This window comes from Aulonocara sp. 'chitande type north' Nkhata Bay, linkage group LG7 (assembly GCF_057382095.1).
Source record: "Aulonocara sp. 'chitande type north' Nkhata Bay isolate Kocher_YH1m ecotype deep benthic linkage group LG7, A_spYH_male_GT1.1, whole genome shotgun sequence".
Lineage (NCBI taxonomy): Eukaryota > Metazoa > Chordata > Actinopteri > Cichliformes > Cichlidae > Aulonocara > Aulonocara sp. 'chitande type north' Nkhata Bay.
In genome coordinates this window covers 54,168,799-54,196,421 of record NC_141350.1, presented here as the reverse complement: position 1 = coordinate 54,196,421, position 27,623 = coordinate 54,168,799, and the positions used below count along the sequence as shown (strand labels likewise).

Here is a 27,623-nt window from a genome sequence, read left to right as displayed (position 1 = left end):
TTGCTTATTCGAGTACAGTGAACTCAGAAACCAGTTTGACATGCCTGGAGTTCTGTGACATGACAAATAATTGTGCTGCAAGCAGCCATCAGGAGATGGTTATACTCAACACTGGTCATAAAGGGATGGCCTTGGCCAACAGAAATACTCGGCTAGGCTGTGATACATAGTTGGTGCTAAAGAGCCAAAGGCTGCTGTTACAAGGTGGACTGGATCCATGCTTTCATATTATAGATGCCAAATTCTGACCAGGCAAAGTCTCCAATCATCTGTTGTCCAATAGCCTCAGCTTCCTGATGGTGCCCGGTGTGGTTTTCTGCTTCTGTAGCCAATCTGCTTCAAGATTTGATGTGCTATGTATTTAGAGATGCTCTTCTGCATAAATCGGTTGTAACAAGTGGTGATTTGAATTTCTATTTAACCCAAATCACAAATCTGCCTGGTCAGTCTGTGGCATCACCAGGGGATCTTTTACCCAGTGAACTGCCGCTCGCTGCATATTTCCTCTTTTTCAGAGCATTCTGTAAACTGTAGAGAGGTTTATGTGGAAGTAGATCAGCGTCTTCTGAAATACCCAGAGGAGTAGTAGCAGAAGTAGAGTTGCTGCTACATGATTGGCTGATTAGGTACCTAATAAATTGGCCAGATTTAGGGCAGTTTAGCTAATCTGAAAGGAAACTGATTGTATCCTAGAGCAACAACAAATAATACCGTTTCACTGCATATTTATTTCAACACAATACAGTATATACAGTTTGAAAATTTTTGCAAAACTTTGAAAAAAAATGGGAAAAAGGACAAAGAATTGGCCCATAGGAACATCACCAGTGACTGTTCTCAACATTAACATTCATATAGCACTTAACTCAACTGTTTAGCACAGAAAATGCATTGAAATGTTTCCAACTAAACATACAGAAAATGCAATAAATTATATACAGAACCTTTTGAATAGATACTGAACATACCCAGCTGTTCGATACAATAAATAGATTTGTAGGATGCTCGAATTTTTAAAGGCAGCAGCAGAAGTAAAAAAACAACCGAAAGAAAAAACAGTAAAATGAGAAAGTTTTGATTGAAACTGTCACCACGTTTCATGAACTCAGATCATTTTACTTAAGTTAGCATCTGTTGTTTTTCTCCCAAAGTGTCGATCTTAAGATAGTAGGCAGTAAAAAAAAACCCAAACACTTTACATCACACTCTGAACAAACTGAGATGGTAGCACTACTATAGGCTGGATTCTCCAAGGACACGTTATACAGCTTTTTAAAGTATACACATAACTCTCTTTCACACTGTCGCACATGTACACTCTGAGTCATTGAGTTTATGGAAAGGACACTGATGGGCACAAAGCGCATCCTCAATCTCTAGCTAGCTTATCGCCACTGCACGTCTTAGCATCGGAGCTAGCAGGTTTGAATGCTTCAGTATTCTCTGGAAACACCTCTGCAGTGTATATAAGATGTATGCGCATGGCATCAAACAATACAGCTTGCATATAACAAATTGCAACTAACAAATTAATTCCTTTGATATGATGTATTATAATAATAATAATAATAATAATAATAACAATAATAAAACATTCTGGACAGATTTTTCCTATGACACCAAACCCACACAAAGAGGCACAATTAGTTAGAAAACTCATTTTTGTGATGCACAACACGGGTAACTGTAAAGCTTCTCAGTTTTGTTGTGACTCCTGTATGCATGTGTATACGTGTGCATATGTAGGGCGAGAGGGAAGCTGGCTTGAAGTAGTAAAAGAAGATGGAAAAATTTGGCATTTGAACATTTTCACTAAAGAAAAATCTCCAAAGTTCAAGGTATGTGAGACACTGAGTGGACAATCTGGGAAAAGGGGAACATTTGGCAAAGCAACACCTTCTTGTCCAAATCTTGAGCCAAAAAAGTCTGACAAGTTTCCTCCTTCTGCCAAAAAGAAAAAAAGAAAAAAAGAAATTCTGTTAATTTCCAGAAACAAAATCCAAATGTCCAAAGTCATTTTTAATTCAAGCAGTGTCCACAAAATCTTTGCGAGGTGGCATAAATCAGAGAGTTGTCACTGTTTGTTAGAGAGCTGCATAGCATCGTGTGGTTCCTTCCCTGACTAGAAAGCTCACTGAAAACTAGGGAGAGCAGAGTAATGCTGATTCCACATGGAGACAAAATGACTTAATAAAGTATCTTCCACTCTGATGTAGAAAAATGGATACTGCCCATTGGCAGGTGCTCGGTGGTTTTCTGTGCTGCCAGAAAATACTGGCTATATCCCGTCTTTGTGGGTCAACCTTTCAATCAAGACTCACAGTCCTTTTCTTTGAATACAATTTGGTTGCTCAGTAGACCATCAGCTTTCACCCATCCACTGCAGCATTCTCAAGATGCTCAGCTTGGAGAAATGGCCTTTTTCAGGCTGTTTGTATTACTGCTAGACTTTCTGATATTTCCATAATAATAATGTGTAGGGTGGAGCAGCAGTACCAGAGCGACTGACTGTTTTCTTTATAAAAAGGCTCATCTCTGGCTGTATTTCTCATCAATTCAAGCACACATATTTTTGCATGCCCTCCTTCCCTTTATGCATTCTTCTCAATGTGATGTTTTTCTCCCAGTACCTGCCCTATAGAAGGCTGTAGATGGCTGGAATGGTGTGTATTTCTTGAGATCTAAAAAGACCCGAGCTAAGATACATCTGTAAATACGGTAAAGAAAAAAAAAAATCATAAAAATTGAAAGCTAATAGAAATGATTTGCCACACAGCAGCTTGCAGAGGATGCAGGGCAGATCCAGCCTTTCATCAGAAGTCATTTTCAAGGAGTCAGCTCAGGGAATGATGATGTATCAGTGGGGTATGTGTTAGATTATTTTTTTTGCTCTTTGGTGAGCAACTGCAGAAAAATGTTTAGCAACGCAGGCCAACGGTGCAGCTCTGCTGGAGATCCCCTGCACCAAACTCTGAATAGGTAAGATTGTTCTTCCAGATGATTCCTGCACTCCCATATGTGAGCATGCTAAAAGTTGGCCCCGTTCGTGTGGCAATGGAAAGTATCTCCTGATGGCAAACAGAAGAAGCAAGTATGGGAATAATGCAGCTGCTGTAGAAAAACAGCACTGCACGGACCAATTTCTTTTCCTGTTCATACATCAGTTTCTATTACTTTACTTGTTCACTATTGGGACCTGATTCTAATTTTGAAACTCTTTATATTCCGTCGTAAGTTTGACAAAAATCTGCTCCATGTAGTTTTCTCACAATTGAGAAAACCTGTTTTGGAGTGAATGGAGTTCAGCTGTTGAGCTGTAGCTGATGAATCAAGAACTCCACTGCTGTTAGTCCTCATTCAGCAGATATGCAGGTAATAGATGTCAACAGCATTACAAAGACATGAAAAATACATTACGATCTGCCTTTAGTCAGCACCATGCTGACTAAAGGCAGATCGTAATGTTATTTTGCTTTTCACACTTTTTATAAACTGGGAATGGGGGAATCTGAATGGGAAAACTGAAAAGACAGGAACGGACACTTTACACTCTTCAGAAGATACATCCAAGAGTAAAATATAGATATATAAATATATATCTTTACTGTACTGTGAGCTGTGTTTTTAAATGCTATGTTTAGATCCTGACTAAACGTAAGAGGTCTGACTCAGCATGCGACTACTAAGAGGGCGTCTGTCAATAAATTTCCTGCAGTCATGACTGCATTCCAAACTTTGGTCAGCAACTTTTTAGCTAATAGTGGAGAATCAGTCCAACTTATTCTGTGCTGTTCTTTGATGCAGACAGATAGAAAAACAAGGTTTGGATATGTTTGCTAACTGTGTACAGGTTTGCATTATTTTCAGTGAGCAGTCGTGGGTAACTGAAAACAGATTCCCAGCAGTTATTGAATGAACTGCATGTCTTTGTGCTATTTCCACGATGGCACGAATCAATAAGAAATACATTTTTTAGTATGAAGCCAGCATGAGCACTTCAATCTGCATCTTTTTCTGCCAGCTTGACCACAAAGTTGGGAGGCTAAATAGAAGAACTGTTCCACATGTTGAGAAATTCACTAGATTGCACACTAGTTTGTCTGTGGAAGGATACAGCCAACGTGGATCAATAGCAGACCATGACAACTGGATGGTTGTCAACTTTGCCCCCTCCCAGCAGGGGGCTTTCGGCTCAAATCACTTCCCAAACACCCTATACATATTTGGAAGGATATATGCATAGTAGTAGGCATTTTCTCTTGGTGCCAAAGTGGATAAGTAAAATCACCACACAGTAGGAAAGCTGACTGTGAGCGTACAGTATTCTCAACACGTTTTCGTGTGTTTTTGCAATATTTGACTAGGCGCATGCTAGCTAAAACTAGCTGCACAAGCTGAAATGATCTCAATTTAGTTTCGGGACCTGACCTGACCTGACCTGACCTCCATAGGCCTGTGGGTTCAGTGTCCTCCTTAGTCATCCTGGTTACCACAAATGCGTTTTTCATTACCAAATTGGATGAATTAGTTGAGCAGTTGAAGTATAATTGTGGAATTCAGCTGAGGGGACACAGCGACTTTACTAGGTAAGCCTGGACTCCCAGAACCTAATGTTGATGCTGGCTACAGCTAGCAATAAACTTAGCCTTTAGCTTAAAGATACATGGTGAAGCGATGGCATATAGTCCTGCATGTAATCTAATGTTTTTATAATCTAATTTTACAGGTAGGTACTTGAGATTTAGAGGTACCTTTGGGCACATGCTGTTACTCCTATGCAAGCCTTGCTATTTCTCTCCATTTTCAGCTGTAATGCTAAGCTAAGCAACTACCGGCTGTAGTGTCAAATTTTCAACATTCTTGGCAAACTATGTGCGATGGCTGAATTTCTCAAAATGCCAAAGTATGCATCAAAGTAAGAAAGAAAGCAGTGCTCTTTCAACATGCTGCTTTTTAAAATGTTTAAACCATGTCAAACTTTGTGGAGTGCCGTGGAGCACAGGGTCTTACTGAGCAGACGAACTCTGCTGAAAGTCTTCATTAAGAATTTAAATCCATCAAGAGTTTTAGGCATTTAAAAATATTTGAGCCTTTCAAGGGGGGTTACTAATTTAGGCAAATTTGATGGGTTAGAACCAAGAGACTGTCAGATATTTCTCTTCAGATGGAGTTCAAACAGCTGCATGATGCAACACCAACATGGCAATGATCTGCTGTCCAAACTCAAATAGTGCATATGTATATATTTTACACCTTTCTGAAACTCTGCTTAATCTCTTATCTGAGTTTTTGAACATGGACTGATTTCTACCACTGTGCAGCATGTGGGCTGTCTGGCCTTTCAGAATTCAATTCATTAAGCACATGAAAAGAGAGTGCCAACGCAGAGTTCAACACAAAGTCACTTTATTAAGTTGAGGGGGCAGCTGGAGCAACCGAATGTGGGAGCTTCCTGATCAGGATATCTTTTTTTTTATCTTCTTTTTCAAGTGGATGCTGCCTCTGCTTGGGAAGATCAGACAGGAGTAGAGGGAGTAAGAGATGGCAAAGTGTCTCTGAATAACCATTTCCTGGTATTTGATCATCTCCATGCTCCAGAAATCTTTTTTGTTTTCGTTTTACACACTTCTGTCCCCACTGTCTGCCTGCTATGAGGTCACTCACAGTAAAACGTAATTTTCCTCCAAATTAAGAAGAGAGACACTCAGGGATGGACCTCTGGCTGCATTGCTATATGAGGCACAGATCAGTGGTGGGTGAGTTACCCTCCTCTGCTGTCGGTGCTTTGACAGTGGACTCTGTCTGTTGAGCTGAAAAAAGTGTGTAAAATGACTCTCAAAGGCATTTAAAAAGTAATTTCTCATAAATCTCCATCTCCTTAGCATGTGGACTCCAGGTCCTTTTATATACTGATCACTGTGGAATAAGATGTTCTGACAAAATAAAGAGCCAATATTCATTTTTTCTTTGTGTTTTTAAAAAGCTTCAGCAGAAATATGTGCAGAAAAGAAAAAAAAAGCATGAGGTGTCAGTGACATAAAGAAAATATGGCATTACACTAAACATTTTGACAGCCCAGATGACTGTTTGAGGGCAAGTACCGGCACATCCAATCCTGGGAGGTCACGGCACCAACCTGATTGGCAGCTTCCTTAAAACACACTTTGTCTTCTTTTCACAGGCTTCTGTAATCCTTCAACACAGGGTATCAAATTGGTCTTCAGAAGTATCAGAAGTTGACATTTCTCAATGAAAGATGAATGTGTGTGTGTTTGTGTGTCAATTTGATATGCCTTTCCAAAGTTTCTTGGTGCCTCCTAATAACACATCTCTTGGTCATTTCCTGATTTCCTTCTGCCTCTATGGTTCATTTGGTTTAACAGAGGTGTTCCTTTAGTAACAGTCAATAATTAAGTTGCCCTGCTGGCCTCTGTGCATCTCCTCCACCTCACTGTAGGTTAGCTACTACACCTGAACATAAATGTTCATGCAGTAAAGGTTCATCATTTTCATCTGATGTACAGCCACTCTACGCCAGTTTTGTGAATTCAGAGTCCCGTTCCTCTTTGCTGCAGCTCAGAGAGACCGCCTTAGGGGAATGAACCTTGCTGATTTCTTCCAGGGCACTGGCCAGAGAGTCCAGGTCCCCAGAATCCGGGTGCTGGGCTTCCCATAGAGTCAGAATCACTGATGACGGGCTCTCCTGACATGCAAAGTAGCACAAGTTCCTGCAGAACAGGAAAAATCGAACATTATAATATTGACGATGGATAACAACCAAGTGAAGTAGTAATGAGGCGATCACTTTGCAGTTATTATGCCAAAGATGCCAATGCAAATCACAGGTAATTTTGCTTGTTCTAAGTACATATTTTTTTAAAAAGGCACGATGAACAAAAGATGAGACTAAAAAGAGGAGTCAAAGCTGCAGGAGCTGGGATATCCTGAACTTTGTGCCTGAAATTGGTACAGGGATTTGTGAATATTCAGTCTAATCTTTCAATAGACCCTTCTTGCCTTCGAAATGGCAAATTCCTTTAAGCTTGTGTTATTTACAATTGAACATATCAAACATATCAAGTGTTCAAACTGTGCATTTTACCATCCATTGATCCATCCATCCAATTCAGGGGCTGGCACATCTGAAAAGGCACCATCAGTGCTAAAAGGTATGTACAGCTTTTAGAGGAAAATATGCTCCCGTCTAGGTTACAACCTTTTCAGAAAAGGTCGTGCATACTGCATCTATACATCACAACTTTGTAGCCTGCTTGCATTTCAGACCTTTCACCAACTGAAAATATTTGGATTTGATAACTATTATAAATCCTCTATCAGACAAGAACAGATATTTAGATAGATATTTACAGACTGTTAAAAGAAGAGGGGATGCTACAAAGTGGTAAACATGGCCCTGTCCACACTTTTTTGTCAAAGTGAGTCAAAATGAGTCAATATTTGTCTTAAAATGGCACATTTCATATGTTTTCTATGTTCCATTTTTAATAACACGGGCTTAAGAGAATCATTGCATTCTGTTTTGATTCACATGGGTTTGTACGATCCTTTAGGGGTCGCTACAGCAGATCATCTGCCTCCATCTCATCCTATTTCTAGCATCCTCTTTTGCCACACAAACCCTCTGCGTGTCTCCTTCAACAACTCCATGAATCTTCCTCTTCAAGTCCAGCCTGGCAGCTCCATATTTACCATCCTTGGATAAATATAACTCTTATTTTTTAAACAATGGTAACAATCAATAAAAAAATAATACAACACACCAGTAGAACAATAAAATTAAGCCACACTTTGTTGTGTGGTTCATGAGAAAACAGGTTTTAAATTCAATCTCCACTTATTTTCTTCCTCTGATGTTGTTACAGCACCTCTCCAAGAGAGTGCACTGTTTCATTACAATGGGATTTCATTTGTTGCCTTCTCCCTGTCTTTGCCAATCTACTTCCCACCTCTGTATGCTGATGTTCCCACACACTCAGAGAAATAATTACAAAAATCAGCTTAACTAGGTAGAGACATTCCCATTAGATGCTTCCTGGTGTGTTTGGCTGGGTAGAAAAAGCTCAGAAATCCTTTTCCCCATTTCTCAGTCACAGGTGTTTGTTTTCAGACTCAGCTGAAGCGAAATTCCATAATCACACAGTTTCCCGTCATAGCTTCTTAGTGAACTTTTTCCCTCTCATGTGTCTCCAACTGGCAAGATGGAGAGTGTACTCACTGTCAGTACTCTCTTCCTCAAGTACTTGATGGAGCTGGGTGCACAGATCTAAAGTCTTCGTGGCTATAAGCACTTGATTATTGACTTCTCCTTTGAAGCACAAATAGAGATCACCCCATCAACAAACAACTGAAATCCTGCACAGCCTACGCAAATAACTGACCTGGCACAACCTCTCGAGAGGCTGGAGGACGGAGCACATGCAGAGATGCTGCTAATGAGAAGTGCTAACATGAACACATTTTCTTGCCAGAGGCTGGCCTGTCAGCAGTCAGAGACCTTTCTTCAGATTTCTACAAAACACTGCATCTCTTCTCTACAGTATTCTGGCTGTGCCTAACATTTCTCCCTTTCTCTGCATGTGTTTTACGATCTATAATGAAACTGGCGGTGTGGCATGTTATTGAAGGCTGGAGAAAATAATTTCTGACGTGGTGTCTAAATTTCAGATTTAAACAAAAGTCTTCACAGTGGGAACAGTGTTTACATTATGGAACATTTTCCATTTTCTTCCTCGGACCTAAAGAAAACATACCTGCTCTTTTATTTGACTCAGCAGTATGTAAATGGCAGCTGAGGCACGAGAATGAAATGCAGCATTCAGAGTGTTAAAACTCAGACCTGTCTATGTGGAGCTTTTGAGCCAGGAGCTGCCAGTCCTTCCCGTTGGCATTTGCGGTGTCAAAGGTGGTGCTGATCCGCTGACGGATGGACAGGGGGATTTTAAAGGCCCTTGACCCTGTCTGGGAGGTGATGGTACAGTCCGACTGCGTGAAAAAGGGAACCACTCCCTTTTCATTCTAGTAGCAAGACAAAAAGTAAGAGATGTCAGGGTGATTTGATGCAAAAAGTTTCTCCTCCTCAACGTGAAGACAAGGACAAGGACTTTGCAATCTATAGATGAAAAGCTCCCTGAGAGGCTCATTAAGCAAGCTCTTAAATCAAATCAAGAGTTATTCAGCGCAGTAAAAGAACCTATTAACAGGCCGCATGACTGCCCACACACCACGCCTTCTCTGAGTGCTACTCACCTCCACTACAGACGTGTAGACCTGTAGTATCTGCTCCTTGCCCGTGACCTGTCGGATGCTGATCTTGCAGGAGAGCTGAGACGAGGAGTGGCTGTATCGCTCCAAAGTGAAGGCACACTGCAGGGGATGCTGGTTACTGGCCCACACCTGAGAAAAGGAGAACTCCTGCGGAGCAAGGAGAGACGGGAGGGCGAACAGGATGAACATAATGATGAAAGGATTAGGCTGGTGGAGACAACACACTCATTAAATCCCCACTAAAGACATTTGTTATTTGAATCCTGCTTTGCCACCCGCTTTGCTGTTTACATGATTAATTAAGACTGAACGAGCGGCCTCTTTAGCCAATCGATGATGTTGCCTAATCAAGAAGTCTACCCATCAGAAGGAGCACCGGTGGGTGTTAGAGCCCTCAGGATGTAAATACATTCTGCTAACCACGTGTAAAGGCTACAATCATTAGTGCAAAAACTTAACTACTGCTTGAGAAAAAAATGGTTAAGTTACAAATGCACGAGCATTCTTAATAAAGCAACTAAATACCAAACTTACCTGAAAGTCCAGAGATGGTCAACATAACGACACTACTGACATCAAACACTTCATTAACTTATTTTTAATTTTCCACATTTTAATACTCCTAATACAAAACCCATACATGTAACTGCAACCTGTTGGATCAGGAGCTGTGCTGTGCTGATGGTATTAGGGCAGCTCGCACTACATTTCCTCCAAATAACTGAAAAAACTAAAAGTAACAGAGCTATGCAGTCTAAAAGGTCCATTTCACCTTCAATTACTAACTACTGTGTAACCCAGACAGTGGTGCAGTAAGAACAGGTCAAAAACACTGTTCTACAGATGAATCATCCTCTCTTCAGATCCATCAGACAGCGGGACAAACTCTTATAAAAGCCTCCTTTACACAAGAGTAGTGTCTGAATGAAAGCCTGTCGTCGTCTTCCCTGCAGCACCCTCTCACAGCGGCTCTTCCCTGAGAAATCCTAGTTAGTATACTTGGGGCATTATAACAGGCTAATTCTGCTAATAGGATGTCACTGGTGGGATAAACATCACGGGGGAGAGCAGAACATGCAGCATGGAGACCCCAAGGAAGATAAGCATGATATGAGAGTGGGTGTGTGTGTGTATATGCCTTGCCTGGAAGTCATAATTAAGTTCGTAAGGGTGTGTGTGTGGGCGAGATAGCCAGCCATAGTGATCCCCTGCTGTGCCCTTGCTGCTGTCCTCTGGCTTTGATGTGACCAAATAAAAAAACAGGGAAGCTGATGAAGGTGCACAGCTTCCTTCATTGTGCATGACCGTGACAAACACTGAACATGCACACGCAGTTAACACATGTCCTGCTTTTGACTCGAAACGATAGAACACAGGAAGTGCCTACCTGGCAGGTGGTGAAAGGCTTGATGCTCCAGAGCAACTGTGGGACATCCTGGATGGATACCTGGAGGCTGAAAGTGTTCGCCTTAAACAGCATCATTTTAGGCTCCTCCAGCAGCCGCCCGCCCCTGCTGCGCTCGCCCACTGCCACCTCCTGATAAGGAAAGGTGTGACATGTTTTTTTTCCAGTGGTGGGGTACGGGTTAGCAAAGTACAGGAAAAAAAGGTTGTTAAGTGTCAGTGTGTCAGGAAAAAGACATAAAGACAAAAGAGCACAGATTTGAAAACATGCACCAATGAATCAGAGCCAAAAGTTCAAGTTGAAAAAGGGAAGAATGAAAGAAACTGAGAACAGCTCAAACAATTAGTTGATTGAAATTAATCATCAGCTACATCAGCCTTAGTCTTTGTCTTTAACACTGAATTAAGTCACTGTGGATTTTGAACTGTTGGTTGGAGAAAATGAACAATTTAAAGAAATTTGTGAATATTTTCTGACAATTATTGACCAAACAGCAATGGTCTGATGAAAGTAATACCCAGCATTAACAGTCAGATTTGAACTAGAACTTTTAAGCTATTTCCCTAAAACCAGTCTGAAAAATGTGACCAAACATTATATTTATTTTTCAAATGGAAAAAAAAATGGAAGAAAAACTCTGTTTTTTCCCCCCCTGCCAGACGGGCTTGCACTCTTTTAGAGCAACTGTGACCATGAATGTAAAAACATAATTTTTATGCTTTCAAAATGTGCCCAGACTGAGTGGGTACTAAAAATACTAAAAGCTCCCTCAAAGCAGAGAGAAAATTCACAATAACAATATTAATATGCAGAGTGACAGGAACTTACTGTGCTCCACAAAAAAAAGAGAGAAAGACTGCATAGGTTCCCCATTTATTTAGGTGTGGATAGGTAAGTTAACAAATGAATGTCGAGGGAAATAACAGTGGGAATGTCTAGTGCATAGCCCTGAGACGCAATGACAGCCGCTGACATAACAAATGCTTTTCTAAGCTTTCAAAGCAACTGCCTTTAGCTGATGTTTGTTACAGCTGCTCTCTCTTCAATCTTCTTTCTCCAGGTAAAATGCCCAAAAGGGTTTCAATCTGGTGAGGTCTGAGTTGTCACTGATAAAAGCTTTGGTTTCACAGCCAGTTTGTTCGGTGGCCACAGTCTTGTGAGACTGGGAGAGCTCCTTTGTACGCAGCCAAACAAAATTTATCTTCAGATTTCCTCCTGCTGCTGCCGTCATCTGCTGCATCATCGATAAAGGCAAATGAGCCGCTTCCAGAGGCAGCCATGCTCTGACATGATCCGTGTTATATTGATGCAGTGAAATAGTTTGTCTTTCTCCATACTTTGGCTTTCCATCACTTTAGAAACAGTTAATTATTGATTGATTGATTGATTTTTGCAAGAGGCTCCTTGATGCTGCTTTCACAGTCTCCTCTGAGCAGATTGTGATGATGATGATTGTGCCACTGACCACTGTGTCGAGGTTTTCGTCCGCAATCGCTGTTTTTGTGGGCAACCTGTTTATTAAGTCCACCACAGCTTTCCTTTCCGTTTTTGTCTTAAGACCTTTCCACAATTGATCTATTGCATCTGCTGTACTCCTCAACATTTTTTTTGTTTTCTCTTGTTATAGTGTATTTTTTTAAAAGTCATGGAGCATTTTCTGGGTGCTCACATTGATGTATGCCTCCCAGCATTCTTAACAGATAAAAAGACAGAGTAAAATGAAGGGTACACAGCTGCTGCCACCTTTTACGTGTTAACGATGCATGTAGTTGGAAACATCCGGGGCAGCGACTCACAGCTGACTTTTGCACATATGAACAGAGAGACATTAGAATGGCTAATTGTATAAAATTACTAAAATATTCAGGAGCTTTCAGAGCCAGTCTCTGGAAATTTATTCGCCTAAAGCAGCAAAAGCATCAAATTTCACTCTGTTGTTGAAGGGCTCTGTATGCGTGCACGTGCTGGCGTGTGCTCGACTTGCATGTTTGTGTTTACATCTTCTGTATCTTGGATTTGCAGGGAAGGGTGGGAAAAAGAGCACAATGCAAACGACACAGGCTGCCTTGAACCTGATCGATTCCTGCTTCAAGCTCACAGGGGAAATTATTTGTCGTATGGAGCACAAACAAAGGCAAAAAAAAAGAACAAATGAACAAATAACCAAGTCTGACTGATGGAGAGGTGGAGTAAATTGGCTCTTGGCACCTACATCCAATTTCTCTTTGTTCACTTGGAATTCTGCCTCTGGGGTGGAGCCAAAAAATTCAAGCAGGCTGAGCGGCTAAGGGACAGCTCTCAGCACAACTTCAGAATAATTTAATTAAAACAGCAAAGAAACAATCATTGAAAAAGTCGTGTTTTAAACTGCAGCATCTTTTAACAAAGAGGTACATTTGTACTTTTGAGTCTGGCTTTCGCTGCGAGGAGAAAGGCAAACTTTTCATCACTCAAGAGCACACCAGTGAACTTGTGCACCATCTCAGACTGTGTCTGATTCTAAGACTCGTCACATGGAATGCAATACTGAAACACATTTAATTAACAGAGAGCAAATTAAATTACTTAAAGAAAGGGCAACCTTGAAGCATCTGTTGTCTTTGTAATTAAAAGTCCCTCTTTGTCTCTTCAGGCATCTCCCAGCGGCTATGTTACAGAACATATCTTCAGTGGAGCACAAAAAAACTCTTCCAGACAGCAAATCTTCTAGACAAAACCACCAGCAACTTTCCAACTTTAAAAATGGCACCTTCTTTTAACTTACAATTAAAATACATTTAATCTCCAGACCTGATCCTGCACCATTAGAAGATTTGAATTTCATCAAAGGGGGAAGATTTTTATTAGTGGGACACCAGAAGGCTAGGCTCATTAACTCTTTTTTTTTATGAAGGGTACTATGCTGTCATGTGTGATCATGCTATAAAGATTCAGGCATTTTATTTGTTTAAAAGGCAGTGAGAGTTAGAGGTTTTTTAAAAATCATCTTTTGGGCTTTTTCTGTTATTACATAGTACATTGAAGAGGAAGCAATAAAGAGAGAGGGAGCCACCGAGGGCTAACAGGTCAAAGTGGAACCCAGGCTACTGCATTAGCTTTGCAGCATATTTTACATCTTACATAATCTATTCAGACTTCATTATACATCATAATTCTAAGGAAATAATATTGGTCACCAGGCTAGCAGCATAACTCTGTGAATGTAGGTGTAGAGGTGAATTCTCTGCTCTTGAACTTTTCCTGTAGTACTACCACTAACTTTACAAGGGAAATACTTTGAATTTGTTACTTTAGTTATAACTCTGCAGGTCACCTTTAATCTGGTCAAAATTTTTGATTCTCCAATGCTCTGTTTAGCTAAATATTAGCATATTGCAATGATGACATCAGCCTTAAGCTAAATCACAGCCGCAGTGATGTTCAGCAGCCTTTATATGACTTCATGTGTACCACTGAGACAAGTTTGGCCATTTCAAACAAAACAGAGTTTGTCCTTCCTTTGTGTTTTCTTTTTTTTGTGTGCTTCTCTTGATGTTGCATGAAGGGAAAATCATGAATCTATTTTGTTTTTGTGAAGTTAAGCAGTCTTTTTACCATTTGAATGCAGTTCAATGAGTATGTCAATGAATAAGTGAATACGTCACAGGTCAAAGCGACTTCAGTACGTACAACAGGAGGAAAATGAGTCAACCTTCAAAGGCACTTTCGCTTTTTTTTTTTTTTTTTTAGCAATAAGTGAAGGCATCACTGTTCATTTTTGATGTGGTTTAGGCTGCCTTCAGATCAGTAACACATTCAGCCCTTTACTAGGTGGAACTGTCACTTTCAGTTCAGAACAAAACTAGCCTGCACCTGCACAGGAGCTTAATAACTCAGCAGCAGGCTGTTTACATCAGACTTATTAGATTGTTTCTGTCACTTTCACAGTCTTTAAATAGACAAAGAAGACAAAAATGGAGCATATTGTGTGTCTTTGTGGAGCATCCAATGGCGCTCTCAGCCAATAGTTAGTGGTGCTCCACTGATAAAATCAACTGAGTAATCAAGTGGCAAATGTAAGTATGTGAGTATGCTAGTACGAGTTGAGGTTTATTGATAAAATTATTAATGTAGGAAACACCTACATTCATATAATGACCAGGTATATTCCTGATCTTCATCATTTCTCTCTTCCCTCTTACCTGAAATGCATGGGGTGTGTCGTCCACACAGTAAACCCTGAGGGTGAAGCCCAGAGAGTTGCTGGCATCCGGACTACCAAACACAGCCAGCCTCAGACGCTTGCCTGCCTCCTGATTCAGCGGCTCCCCCACCAGAGCGTAGCGACCTGGATGCTCCAACAGCACATGGCACTTCTGGGCCTCCAGCAGACAGTAACAGGAGGTGCTCTCCTCGTTTACAGACATCACTTCCTTTGGTGGTAGGGACATAAAAGGAGACTAATTTAGGTCCAGGATTAAATGTAATATGCTTTTTCTTACTTTGGTTATATTATGCATATATGCACACATGATCCGCTGCATTGGTGAATACTCACATTAAACACGGCCAGAGTTTCAAACACTGATATTTGCATATCTTCAAGTAAGCCCTGTGAGCCAAATGCTCTGGCTACAGAATGTTTGAACACTCCAAGTCAGACAGGTTTTTTTTGACTCTTGGCTCCGTATGATGTCAATGAGAGCAGATAGCTCTGGCTGTGAGTAGAAGCCTCACCCACCTGCTGCTCAAACCCTCTGTTTGCAAGGGGCAGTCAGTCGGAAAAAAGCTTGCTTAAAGGAAAAGTGGAGGGAGCTAAAACAGCTTGTTTCAGACAGAGGATTAACTGAGGGGCTGCAACGAGGCACAGTATAAGTTAAATAAGTTTATTTTAAGCTGTCAGTCATGCACAGGAACTCTAGTAGAGTCCAAGGATAAAAATATGGAGGTGTTAAGTATAACGACTTCAGTGGCTTAGTAATTAATCATAAGAACACTGTAATATTGGAATTCTGTCATACTCGTGATTTTTGATGCATCCTGAGTGATACTGTTGTTGAAAACGGGTTTCAGGAGGTTGAAAAAATTCTAATGTGTCTGTCCAGTACAGTCTGCTTTTTATTTTTTCTCTCTGTTGGCAGGCACCTGCCTTCAGCGACGCATCTTTCGATAGCTTCATTTTGAACAATGTGTCTGCTGACAAATTAAATCTATATAAATGTCACAAGGCCTGAAAGGACCCGGCTGGTAGCGCGTCACAGACCCCCAAGGTCAAGCAAAGGTCTTAGTGGCTCCAGGGCATAGTGCTCTTAAATTACTCTCAGCTTTTCAGTAATGCATTTCACTTGTTAATATGAAGACACCACTTGACTCTGCATCACTGTGCTCAGCTGTGCTGCAATCATGCATGCTATATGTTCTTTAGTAGTGCTGACTGTAATGCACATAACTGCATTAAAAACCTGCTTTAAGTTTACAAACTAAAAGCTTAACCACATCCAGCCTGTATTGGCATGATTAAGGCAATAGTTTGTAAGCTGACTGCTTGGACATTATCTCATTGGCCACCATTTCCTGTAGAAAATAAAGACAAATAAAGACTTTGAATGGTCATGCAGTTAACCAACAATTCACGGGAGCCACTGATCAGTGTTTTTGCATTGCTGTTAGGCATTTTATTAAGACACTTTGCAGACAGTAACTTGGAATCTCTCCCTCGTACATAGACTTAAACAGGACCAGGAGCTGTGCAAAGCTGAATGACGGTCAAATGAATAATGACACATCTCACTAAACAGATGGGGATATAGTAACACTGACAAAACGGATTAGTGGGGCGCAGTTGTATCCAACGGCCAATTGCTACTCATCTTGTGCTCAATTCTCCCTAAATCACCTTTGGAACATAACTGTGACCCACAGGTTCCCTCTGCATATGGCCTGGCTGAGGCATATAAAGCAATGTAGGGTAATTTAGTGTCCCATAGCTTCCTAAACCTGCCCCATTAGCGCTGGAGCAGACATGAAGGATCTCCATGACATAGCTCATCCCCGCCAGGCAGCCAGGGAAAAATGATAGAGTCAAAATCTAGTGTACCAAAGTGCAGACTTTAATGGGAATGGCACTGAGAGGCAGACACAGTGAAATAGAAGCGGAGGTGGAAGAAGGAAAGAGAGAAAGAAAGAGTGGAAGAGGAACCTCCATCTCCCATTATATCACTAATTCCAGAGATTAGATTTTGAGTAAGCATCCTGTCTGAGATAAAGGCCTCATTATTTCTCAGTGACAGAGATGGTCCACAGCTTTACATTCAAAGAATCTCTCTGCCGTTCTGCCAGAGTCTACCTCCCCCTTTCTGTCTGTTGAGTCCTTACTCTTGTTTTCTCTCCTCTCTGCTGGCATATAGCTCCCACCAGTGATGGGTCTTTTGATAGCTTCCTTTTGAGAAATGCGTGTGCTGACAAATTACATCTGTGTAAATGTCACGCAGAGTGAAAGGACCCGGCTGGTAGAGAGTGACAGACCCCCAAGGTCAAGCAAACTCGGTGGCTCCGGGGTCGCTCTGCCTCAATGAGGTTCTTAGAGGTCTTTGATGAGGTTAGTTAAACATTAAAAAGATCTTAGATATGATCTCAGATGTGTGTACTCTGCCAAGAAAACACAAGAAAATGAATAGAGGGTGTTTGGAGTGGAGGTGGATGTCTGAGTGTTCTTCTGTGGGTTTGTGAAGTAGCTCTATAGGGTGGAGTGGAAGGGCTTTTCAGAGGGGTTATTACACTGAAAGACCTAAATAAATGGGAAAAAAAATCCAAAAAGTAGCTATCACAAGAATAACACATTTAGAGCAGCAACGTCTTAAATCTTTTAAAAAGCACCTTTGCTGGTTTTTATCTGGTTTTGACCTCATGTTGAGGTATCTGTCTTACATCCAAAAGAAATGTCAGACCAAATGCAAATGACGCATGAGGTAGAGCTTGAAAGGCTAAATTTTATGCAGAATGACAAATCTAAGCTGGCAACCCTGAAATCAGCTCCTTGCCTGCATGACTACAGTTCAGGAAGAAAATTTTCATCAAAGTAGGTCGAAGCAGTTTATCTGATCCTATTGATATTCTGGGCACTAGCGGGAGATGTGTGCTTGTATTTGTTAGCGTTCTGCACTTGTGCCACAGGAGGAAATTCAAACATGTTAACTACAGGTGAAGGGTAACAGAATTTGCTCACCTCCCACTTGTTGTCTTGGATGTGTCTCTTTAGGCGGATGGTCCAATTATCAGCAGCAACTTCTGCACAATGGGCTATGGTCATGGCTATTGGATAGGAGAGGTCAAGGCCTGGTGGGCCGTATGTCACTGCAGGGCTCAAAAAGATCTCTGACCCATCGTCGGACGCAGTACTGTAGAGGTAGAGAAACATATGATTAGAAAACATTTATGGTAAACTTCATGTTTGATCTGTGATCGTGTTAATGAAGCTGGATGGGTTCGTTACAAGTTTTTTTTTTTTTTTTTTTTTTTTTTTGGAAGTGGTGGAAGTTACAAGTTTTTTAACAAAAACATGAATCACTGCTTCAACAAGCTTTCAGAGTGTGACCCTTGCCTATGAACAAAGTAAACTCAAATCCTTGGACACTCATAATGAATCAATTGCTGACTAGATGACACACATACACACAGATAGAAGGAGATTAAAGCACCAAGACTAATGGACAGTGAGGCTGGGGAGGACAGGCTTTAGCACAGTGCGTGTAAGCTTTGTGGGTCGATGGAGCTTATGAAGCCTGCTCAGGCCAGTCCAGTGACAGATGAGCCAGGCCAAGCTGCTCTTGGCCAGGAGCCCAATCTTGGCTGGAAGCCCCGAAGACTGAGAGTAATCAATGGGACCACCATCAGTCATGCAGCTGCCCTGGGTGGACACCTCACATACACAGGACACGATATTGGTGCTGTTGTCACAGGCACAGCGTGGATATTTCTCAGGGTCATTAATACAGCTGCAGCGGGGAATGACCATGACAAGCCAACACAGATGCATTACTAATGTGTAAGGCGTGAATGGGGCACCACACATCTGTACAAATATGGAAAACACCAACACACACTGAAAGTACAATTTCTATGGACGGCGCCTCTCATGTAAACACATGAGCTACAATGGCCCTCGAGTGCAAAACACTATGTCAAAAAAACAAAACAAAAAACACAACAATGGAACAGAAAACACAAGATACAGTGGGGCAAAAAAGTATTTAGTCAGCCACCGATTGTGCAAGTTCCCCCACCTAAAATGATGACAGAGGTCAGTAATTTGCACCAGAGGTACACTTCAACTGTGAGAGACAGAATGTGAAAAAAAAATCCATGAATCCACATGGTAGGATTTGTAAAGAATTTATTCGTAAATCAGGGTGGAAAATAAGTATTTGATCACCTCAAACAAGGAAAATCTCTGGCTCTCACAGACCTGTAACGTCTTCTGTAAGAAGCTTTTCTGTCCCCCACTCGTTACCTGTATAAATGGCACCTGTTTGAACTCATCATCTGTATAAAAGACACTTGTCCACAGCCTCAAACAGTCAGACTCCAAACTCCGCCATGGCCAAGACCAAAGAGCTTTCGAAGGACACCAGGAAAAGTATTGTAGACCTGCACCAGACTGGGAAGAGTGAATCTACAATAGGCAAGCAGCTTGGTGTGAAAAAATCAACTGTGGGAGCAATCATCAGAAAATGGAAGACATACAAGACCACTGATAATCTCCCTCGATCTGGGGCTCCACGCAAGATCTCATCCCGTGGGGTCAAAATGATCATGAGAACGGTGAGCAAAGATCCCAGAACCACACGGGGGGACCTGGTGAATGACCTGCAGAGAGCTGGGACCAAAGTAACAAAGGTCACCATCAGTAACACACTACAACGGCAGGGAATCAAATCCCGCAGTGCCAGACGTGTTCCGCTGCTGAAGCCAGTGCATGTCCAGGCCCGTCTGAAGTTTGCCAGAGAGCACATGGATGATACAGCAGAGGATTGGGAGAATGTCATGTGGTCAGATGAAACCAAAGTAGAACTTTTTGGTATAAACTCAACTCGTCGTGTTTGGAGGAAGAAGAATACTGAGTTGCATCCCAAGAACACCATACCTACTGTGAAGCATGGGGGTGGAAACATCATGCTATGGGGCTGTTTTTCTGCCAAGGGGACAGGACGACTGATCCGTGTTAAGGACAGAATGAATGGGGCCATGTATGGTGAGATTTTGAGCCAAAACCTCCTTCCATCAGTGAGAACTTTGAAGATGAAACGAGGCTGGGTCTTCCAACATGACAATGATCCAAAACACACCGCCCGGGCAACAAAGGAGTGGCTCCGTAAGAAGCATTTGAAAGTCCTGGAGTGGCCTAGCCAGTCTCCAGACCTCAACCCCATAGAAAATCTGTGGCGGGAGTTGAAAGTCCGTGTTGCTCGGCGACAGCCCCAAAACATCACTGCTCTCGAGAAGATCTGCATGGAGGAATGGGCCAAAATACCAGCTACTGTGTGTGCAAACCTGGTAAAGACCTATAGTAAACGTTTGACCTCTGTTATTGCCAACAAAGGTTATGTTACAAAGTATTGAGTTGTATTTTTGTTATTGACCAAATACTTATTTTCCACCCTGATTTACGAATAAATTCTTTACAAATCCTACCATGTGGATTCATGGATTTTTTTTTTTCACATTCTGTCTCTCACAGTTGAAGTGTACCTCTGGTGCAAATTACTGACCTCTGTCATCATTTTAAGTGGGGGAACTTGCACAATCGGTGGCTGACTAAATACTTTTTTGCCCCACTGTACATGTGACAAAATATGGGTGCCTGTCAGTGTATACCCCTCAGTCTTTTAGTAGATGCATGTATGGTATACAGCTGAAACGCCTTTGTGATTCTCAGAAAAGCTAACCTCTGACCTTCACCTTGAGGTCATCTGGGATTTTTAGTAGCTGCATCTATGGAATGAATTTGAAAGTCTTTTGTCGCCTTGTTCTTGAGATATTCTCAGACTTGGGTGTCCACACAGCCCACCAGCCTGCCCGGCGACAATACCTACAATTTTTTGGCCAAAGGGTAAAAAATTATTTCGTTTTTGAATGCTGTTGAATTTTGTCAATTCTTTTGTTGTTATTGTGTTTTGTGTATTGTGTGTAATGTAGTTTTCGATCTTAGCAGCAACCGACTCGTGTATAACTAAGCAAAAAGCTACGCCCAAATTATATTCTGATTGTGAGCAAATATTTTTACAAAGTCTTTTTTAGAAGCAGGTCTGGGCACTTGGCAGGCTTCTTGAGGTATTTATTATTATCTAAATTTGAAGTGTAAATCTACTTTCATGCATGTTTGCTGTTTTTGGTTTTTTTTTTACACCAGATGCCTTCCTGACACAACCCCAAGGGATCTCCTCCTGGGATCAAACCTGTGACTTTTTGCTTGAGAGGCAAATTTGTCAACGACTACACTAACATAAGTTGTCCCCCCAGACAGCATGTAAATGATCATGAATCATATCTGAGGCTTTGATGATGTAATGGCACTTCAGAAAACATCTATTACTTTTTTTTTTGGAACATTTAACTGGCAGCGGCATTGCACAGTTTAAGCTGACTTCTCATCTTTAAGTGTTAAGCGTATGCACTGTTAGCAAGTAAAGTTATAATGAGCATAATTTAAGCCACAGAAACAACAAGTAAATTTAGTTTTCACAGATTTAATTCAAAAAACAGCACCTGAATTTTTGTTTCTTTTTTTAGTTTTCCAGCCCGTCCAGCAAATTACCTGTAAGATCAACCTTTTTAGGTGGAGCATGGTGTAAGACGGTGTGTGTATGTGCCTGCATGCAGACAGGGTATGATGTGTGGTTGAGACTGTTCACCTCCTGTTATATTAACAGTTTCTGGTGCAGTGTGATGTGTGAAGCTTTTTTCAACCCTCTCCGTTATGCTGTTACCAATCAACACTAAAAAAAATTAAAGAGGTTATGATCTGGGGTCTAAAAATAAAATCACACATCGCAGTAGCACCTTGGCCTGCAGCTGCACTTTCGTGCTAATCAGCCCTTAGCTATGAGGAAACCAAGGTTACCTACTGCTGAGACTAATTATCTGGATTGCCTGCGAGCAAAGATTAAAGATGGTTATTTAGCAACTCTGATTGTTTATATGCGAACAAAGAAATATCATTCCATGATGATGGTTGTGTGTATTTTAACAGTGGAGCCTTGTCTCATACTCACTCTTCTTTTCCTGTTTTGTTTTTTTTTGGTTTAAACAAAACAACATCCAGTGTAATGCATCTTTTTTTTTTCTCAGGTCACACTTGCAAATCATATTTTCACAATTCCTTGTTAGTGTTTGACAGTCTTTCTTTCAAGCTGTCACAGCCGCATGCCGTTTGACGGAATTGCAGAAACAGAAGTGTCCTCATTAGCTGGAATTTTAGCTAAAGGAGGCACTCTGTGGAAAATACAAGCAAGTTGTTATCGGATCATGCAGATTATTTTTGTTATAGTCAGAAAAAGTATTTGTGGTAAAAATCTAAAATTAAAGCTATGCAATGGCTGCATGTATACCTAGTGTGCAGTGCTAGTGCAGTTTTACAAAATGGTTTTTATGTTTTTTTCCACATCTACTATAATATTCCTCACTATAAAACCATCAGATGTTAAAGGTAGGAAACCAAGTGAAAAGTCACAGGATAAGGAAAAGGATCTTAAAGTTTTATAGAAGAATATATAACAAAAGGCACTGCTGGAAGGAAGCAGGAAACTCCACGTTGAAGATTAGAAGAAGCAGGAACAAAGGTAAGTAACACAGTGATGTGACAAAAACACACAGACAAAATGCACAACATGAGAAAAGTGGTAACAAAGCACAGGTGAACTCAAGTAGGCACTAATGAGGGCGGAAAGAGATCTAAGGGAGGATGTGAAAATAATAAACCTAATGATGAAAAATTAAATGAAAATTAAATACAAGGATGTAATTTAGGCTAACAAACAAGATGAAGCAGAGAAAGAAAGGAAAAAGGAAAAAACTCAGAAACCAGAGAAAAGTCAACCAGAATGTCCGTGTGTAGTAGCTCATCCAGCTCATCATCCATCGCAGTTCATAGGTTACTGCACTAAAAAAATGACAGAACCCAACTGAAACCTAGAATAAAAATAAGCAAAACAGCGCATCTCAAGAATTAGAACATAAATCATAATCTAGAAAAACACCACAATATAAGAAACAGAAAATGCTGGGTCAAAATGACCCAGAACCGTGACAAAATATGACTCAGACCTCCACACAATCTTAGGCCTTCGATAAAAACCCTGTAGGTGACCATGGTTTGAAAGTTAGCCAGACTTGGACAATGACATCTTGCCAAGGCATCAAGTTCATCAGGATGTAAAATTAAGGTAACAACGGAAGCCATGACAAAGACTTCAAGATTTAAGGTAATGTGAATCTCCTTTAATATTTTGTGCAATGTAAGTGTATTAATGCCAGAAAATGTAAAAACTTAAAAAAATACTTATTTTTCTGACTCCCACTCTGATTAGAACGGTTTTCATCAGCTTTACCATAATTACTCATTGTCAGAGTCAGTGTGAAAAATAAAAAGGTTAAAATCCTAAAATCCACATTTCCATCATGCATTAAAAATAGTAATGCATGATGGAAATGTGGATTTTAGGAAAGAAGGAAGAGGGAAGGATCATTAGGGAGGTCTGAGGGTGAGTTTTGTAGGTCGGGCTGTAGGTTGTAGATACGCACTGGTAGATCGACTCAACCAAAAACAAGTGCCAATCAATTTTAAAGTTTGCGTAGTCTGATGTAACTGACACCAGAGCAAAAACTGCCTGCCTCGTAAATATGCTTGAAACTTTTGCAAGATGCAGAGTATCAGGTGCATTTTGTCCTTGGACAACTCACTGTCCCCTGCTGAGCTAGAAGAAGATCACACACAAAACAACCTCGTGAAGCCCAGAGGATGGATGGCAGCTCTCGCGAACACATGAAACTGAGCCCCAGCTGATCGATTCCTATTCTTTGCAGAGGAAAGCATCGTCTTATGTAGATGGCTAAGGTTTGAATGGGGAGAAAGCATCCAATTTCTCCCCTGGACTCTGTGGCTGTCAGAAGATAGGCTTTGAGTGACAGCTCAGTGGTGCACGGCTCCTGCAGCTTCTTAAGCGGCAGCCAGAGAAGTAAACAGCATCGGGCTTATCAGAGCAAAGCAGGAGCTTGGAGGGCAACAGTCTGGCTGAATTGGGGAGACTTAAGGCGGGGGAGTGTGCAACCAGTCTGCTAACTGAGCTCTGTGCCACAACCTATATGTGACCTTTGATATGCTCCCTCTCCCACGTGACCCCAGGCACTAAATGGGTGGGTGGAAGTAAGGTGAAAAGACAGCTGATATTTAGATGTCACTTATGATTCCCCCTTGGACGTAGAAATCCAATTTCATTGAGAATCACTGGTGGTTAGCGGTGTGGTTGGGGTGACAGCTAGCTAGCAGGGCTTCACGCAGTCATACTGACATGTTGATACTGTCTGCTGTGAATCAAGAACATGTCCAAACACTGACATCTGGTTGTCAGATAGCATCCAAAGCTCTGCTGCATGGAATCCAAAGGTATTACAGCCCTTTTGCACCGAGTTATTATCTACCAAGCCCTTTTTTTCCTCAAGTGATAGCTTTGCGAGAAATAAGAAAGTTACAGAAATAGATTTCTGCTTGCAGGTAATAGTCACCCAAATTCTGACACATGCCCATGACTCTATCTCTGTCTGCCTAATCAATCATCATGACTTCACTAAGTTCATCACTCTAACCAGTCAAAATGGAGAGAGATATTGTCACAGTTACGTATGCAAACACAAAACGGTCTACTAGAGTCACGGAGCGTATCTTCTTCTGCTATGACAGTTGCTTAAGGCAGTAATGCAATCTGTCTACAGCTGCCAATGTATTTTGTGACACACCATGTCCTCCCCTGTAGTGTCTGTGAGATAAGCAAGGACCGCATGCCGTGTGGGAACATGTGCATGTGCATGTGTACACTACATGTCACAGCGTAGCCTTCATAAGAAAGGTTTTGTGTTTGTGGCGCTCATTCGGCAAAGGGAGGAGGAGGAGACGAGGTGGCAGGATGAGGGATGAGGAATGTGTTGTTGAAGGATTAAAAGAGAGCAGACTAGGAAGCATACAGCACCACCTCAGTGAGAGTCCCTCACCTGCTGTCCTCCTGGTTGATGCTCATGTACATCTCCCAGGTAGTGTCTTCTGCAATCCCCCCGTGAGGCACCAGCAGGCTGATACCTGCAGAGAAGGAGGCATGCTGATCAACAAACAAGCAGACATGCACACTTATGACACACACCTGCTCAGCTGTCAGGTCTGTTTAGTGAAGGTGACAGCCAGAGGGGTGACGGGCCCCAGAAAAAGGTCGCCAGAGCAAGTCCCCTTGTGATTCGATGCTGGCAGCGATCTCTTATTCACAAGCATGCACAGAAGCAGGCATCACAGACATCCTTTCCTCTTAAACACAAAGACATATGCATAACATTCTACTGTATCATAAACAATTACTGCCAATCTAGCAGTACATAAAGCCCCTCAGGGGACACAATGATGAATGTAGGCCACGAGAAAGAGCTGCCTGCATAATGCAATAGACTGAGCAGCACATTAAATACACTTGTTTATATTTCTTCAGCACGCATTAGGTGCTTTAAAATGTTCCTAAAATGCTTTAAAAAAAGTAATTTATTTGAGGAAAAAGTTTAGTATTTTTTGTGATCAAAAACATTTTCCATACTTTGCAGGGTAGGAACCGATTGGCTAAAAATGCTAGTGCTTTTTAACTTCATCATTTTGTAAATAATATTTCCATAATCATGTTGCCTACTCAGTATGTGACTTTTTTCCTCATTTTTGCTACCGATCAACTCTGACAAGGTTAAACAACTTAAAAAGTGCAAATGAGAACAACTTGTTTTTATAGTTTCTATCCTCTGTGAATGCTAGCTGAATTTGGAGGAACTGAAGTCGACACATGCTCTTCAGCAGGAAGATATTGAATGATAATTGCCTCATCGTACACTCACCTGTGTTGGGTACCACGAGCCTGCCTCCAGCATGGCCAAACACTGCAGTTGCTCTGTGCAGAGGCAAGCGGGGAGTCAGAGAGACGTGTGGACTGAAAAGGTTTTTGCCTCTTCTGCCCAGTGTTGTCCCCACTGCAACCCCTCTATAGTCTGGAGCCAGTCCCCTTGGAAATGTCTGAGGGTGGGACATGACGTGGTACTCTGCCCTTTCCGTCACCCCTGAGGATACAGTGAAAGCTCTGTGACATTAGAATTTGTGTAGCTTTAACACATTTTTTCAGGTCCAACAGTCAAACATCCAACAGTAGGAAAACAGCCCTTTAAAGCTTTTTAAAAGCTTGCTCTTGACTGCAAAACCAATCACTCTGAAACTGTTTACTAAACCCCTGCTCTAAACAGTAACTGTCCAGCCAAAGCTTAGTGAAAACCCAACTAACAAGTCTCAAGAACCCTGTCACTGTCAAGCTTTTTGCCTCAAGGTAAAAAGTGTATGCCTGGGGCTGTAGTAATTGCAACACTCTGCACTTAAATGAGTTCGGGGGGTGGAGTCTTTCATTTATCCGGAACAAACCCATAAAGACAAGAGCAATGGGGTTTAAATTGTGTGTCTATCTGCTGTAATGTAAGCTGGCACAGTCTTCTGATCATCATTAGCAAATTCTGATAGTATGTAGGCAGCCAAATGGAGATATGACTTTAATAAGAATATTTTTCTTTATAAAATCACACTAAGTACAATAAAAAGGCTCTTGTTTTTCGACATTTCTGACAATGACTGTATTGGACTAAGCATCTACTTTTTTATACACTGTCTAAGTTAAGGACCAATTATTTCAAAGATCACCTTAATTTTGAATGCTAATCATGCCACCAAGGGAATAAAAGGCAGCAACCAGCACTAACAAACAACAACATGAAGTGTTGAGTGTCTAGTTCGTGATGCACTGAAAATTGACTTTCCTAGAGACTGCCTTAGGAAAAAACAGATCCAAAGTAAGATTATCTGCCCTAGTGCATCCACAGAGCCGTTCACTTCTCTGTGAGACTTGCCCTTTCAAAAGTAACTGAGTACCACAGACATGGACTTTCATAAGAGTTCTGTTTTCTAACCTTTAACCTTAAGATCAGGCAACGGGTCAAGGAGTGAGCGCTCAGCCATTAGCTCCTTGTCAATGGAGTCCTGAAAACACATGGGGCTGGTGTAGGTACGTGACACTGTCAGATCAGGTTGCATGGATGAATTAATAAGCAGAGGATTTGCTGAAACACACACAGAGAAAAAGCAAATGAATGTCAGCAATTACACATGAGAGCCCACATCATCAATAAAAAAACAAAACAACCTGAAGAGTATGTCATCACAAATATGTTTTCTCTGTCCGTGGCTGTTGCTGTAATACAATGAAAAAAAGACATATATCTTAGTGTGACTCACTTAGAAGTGACACTGTTATTGATTTTTTCTATTCATTTTCTACTGATAACCCAATTTACAGCTAGCTCCATAGATTTGTGGACAACACCTCAGTGAATTTTGAATCAAACAATTAAGATGTGACTGAAGTGCAGACTGTGAGCTTCAATTGAAGAATCAACTGTTTAGTTAAGTAATTACAATGATTTTTTTTTTTAAATACATATACTCCATTTTGAAAGGCTAAAGTAATTAGACCAAAGTAATTAGATAACTGACTGACAAACCAGGTCAAGTAAGACATGTCCCCTCAGTTTTTCCAAGACAAATTATGCAGATAATCATCTTAATTATGCAGAAGATGATTTCAAATGCTGAAATTATGTTTGGAACTTTCCAGATGAG

General features: G+C 41.2%; 1 protein-coding gene across 2 annotated transcripts in view; it reads right to left on the bottom strand.

The window, feature by feature from the left end:
- Positions 1–708: 708 nt before the first annotated feature.
- LOC147326243 (netrin receptor UNC5D-like) overlaps positions 709–27,623 on the bottom strand; it is a 189,160-nt gene continuing 162,245 nt past the window's right edge. The window contains exons 10-19 of one of the 2 annotated variants that reach the window (XM_086301354.1): positions 27,148–27,195; positions 26,915–27,064; positions 25,805–26,023; positions 24,932–25,016; positions 17,895–18,066; positions 14,872–15,102; positions 10,673–10,822; positions 9,268–9,432; positions 8,858–9,036; positions 709–6,728 (exon numbers count right to left, since the gene is read on the bottom strand). In XM_086301354.1, coding sequence (XP_086157480.1) covers positions 6,530–6,728; positions 8,858–9,036; positions 9,268–9,432; positions 10,673–10,822; positions 14,872–15,102; positions 17,895–18,066; positions 24,932–25,016; positions 25,805–26,023; positions 26,915–27,064; positions 27,148–27,195 — 1,598 coding nt within the window. In that variant the 3' untranslated portion in view covers positions 709–6,529. The remainder of the gene's footprint in view (positions 6,729–8,857; positions 9,037–9,267; positions 9,433–10,672; positions 10,823–14,871; positions 15,103–17,894; positions 18,067–24,931; positions 25,017–25,804; positions 26,024–26,914; positions 27,065–27,147; positions 27,196–27,623) is intronic. The other variant, XM_086301353.1, reaches the window with a different exon arrangement.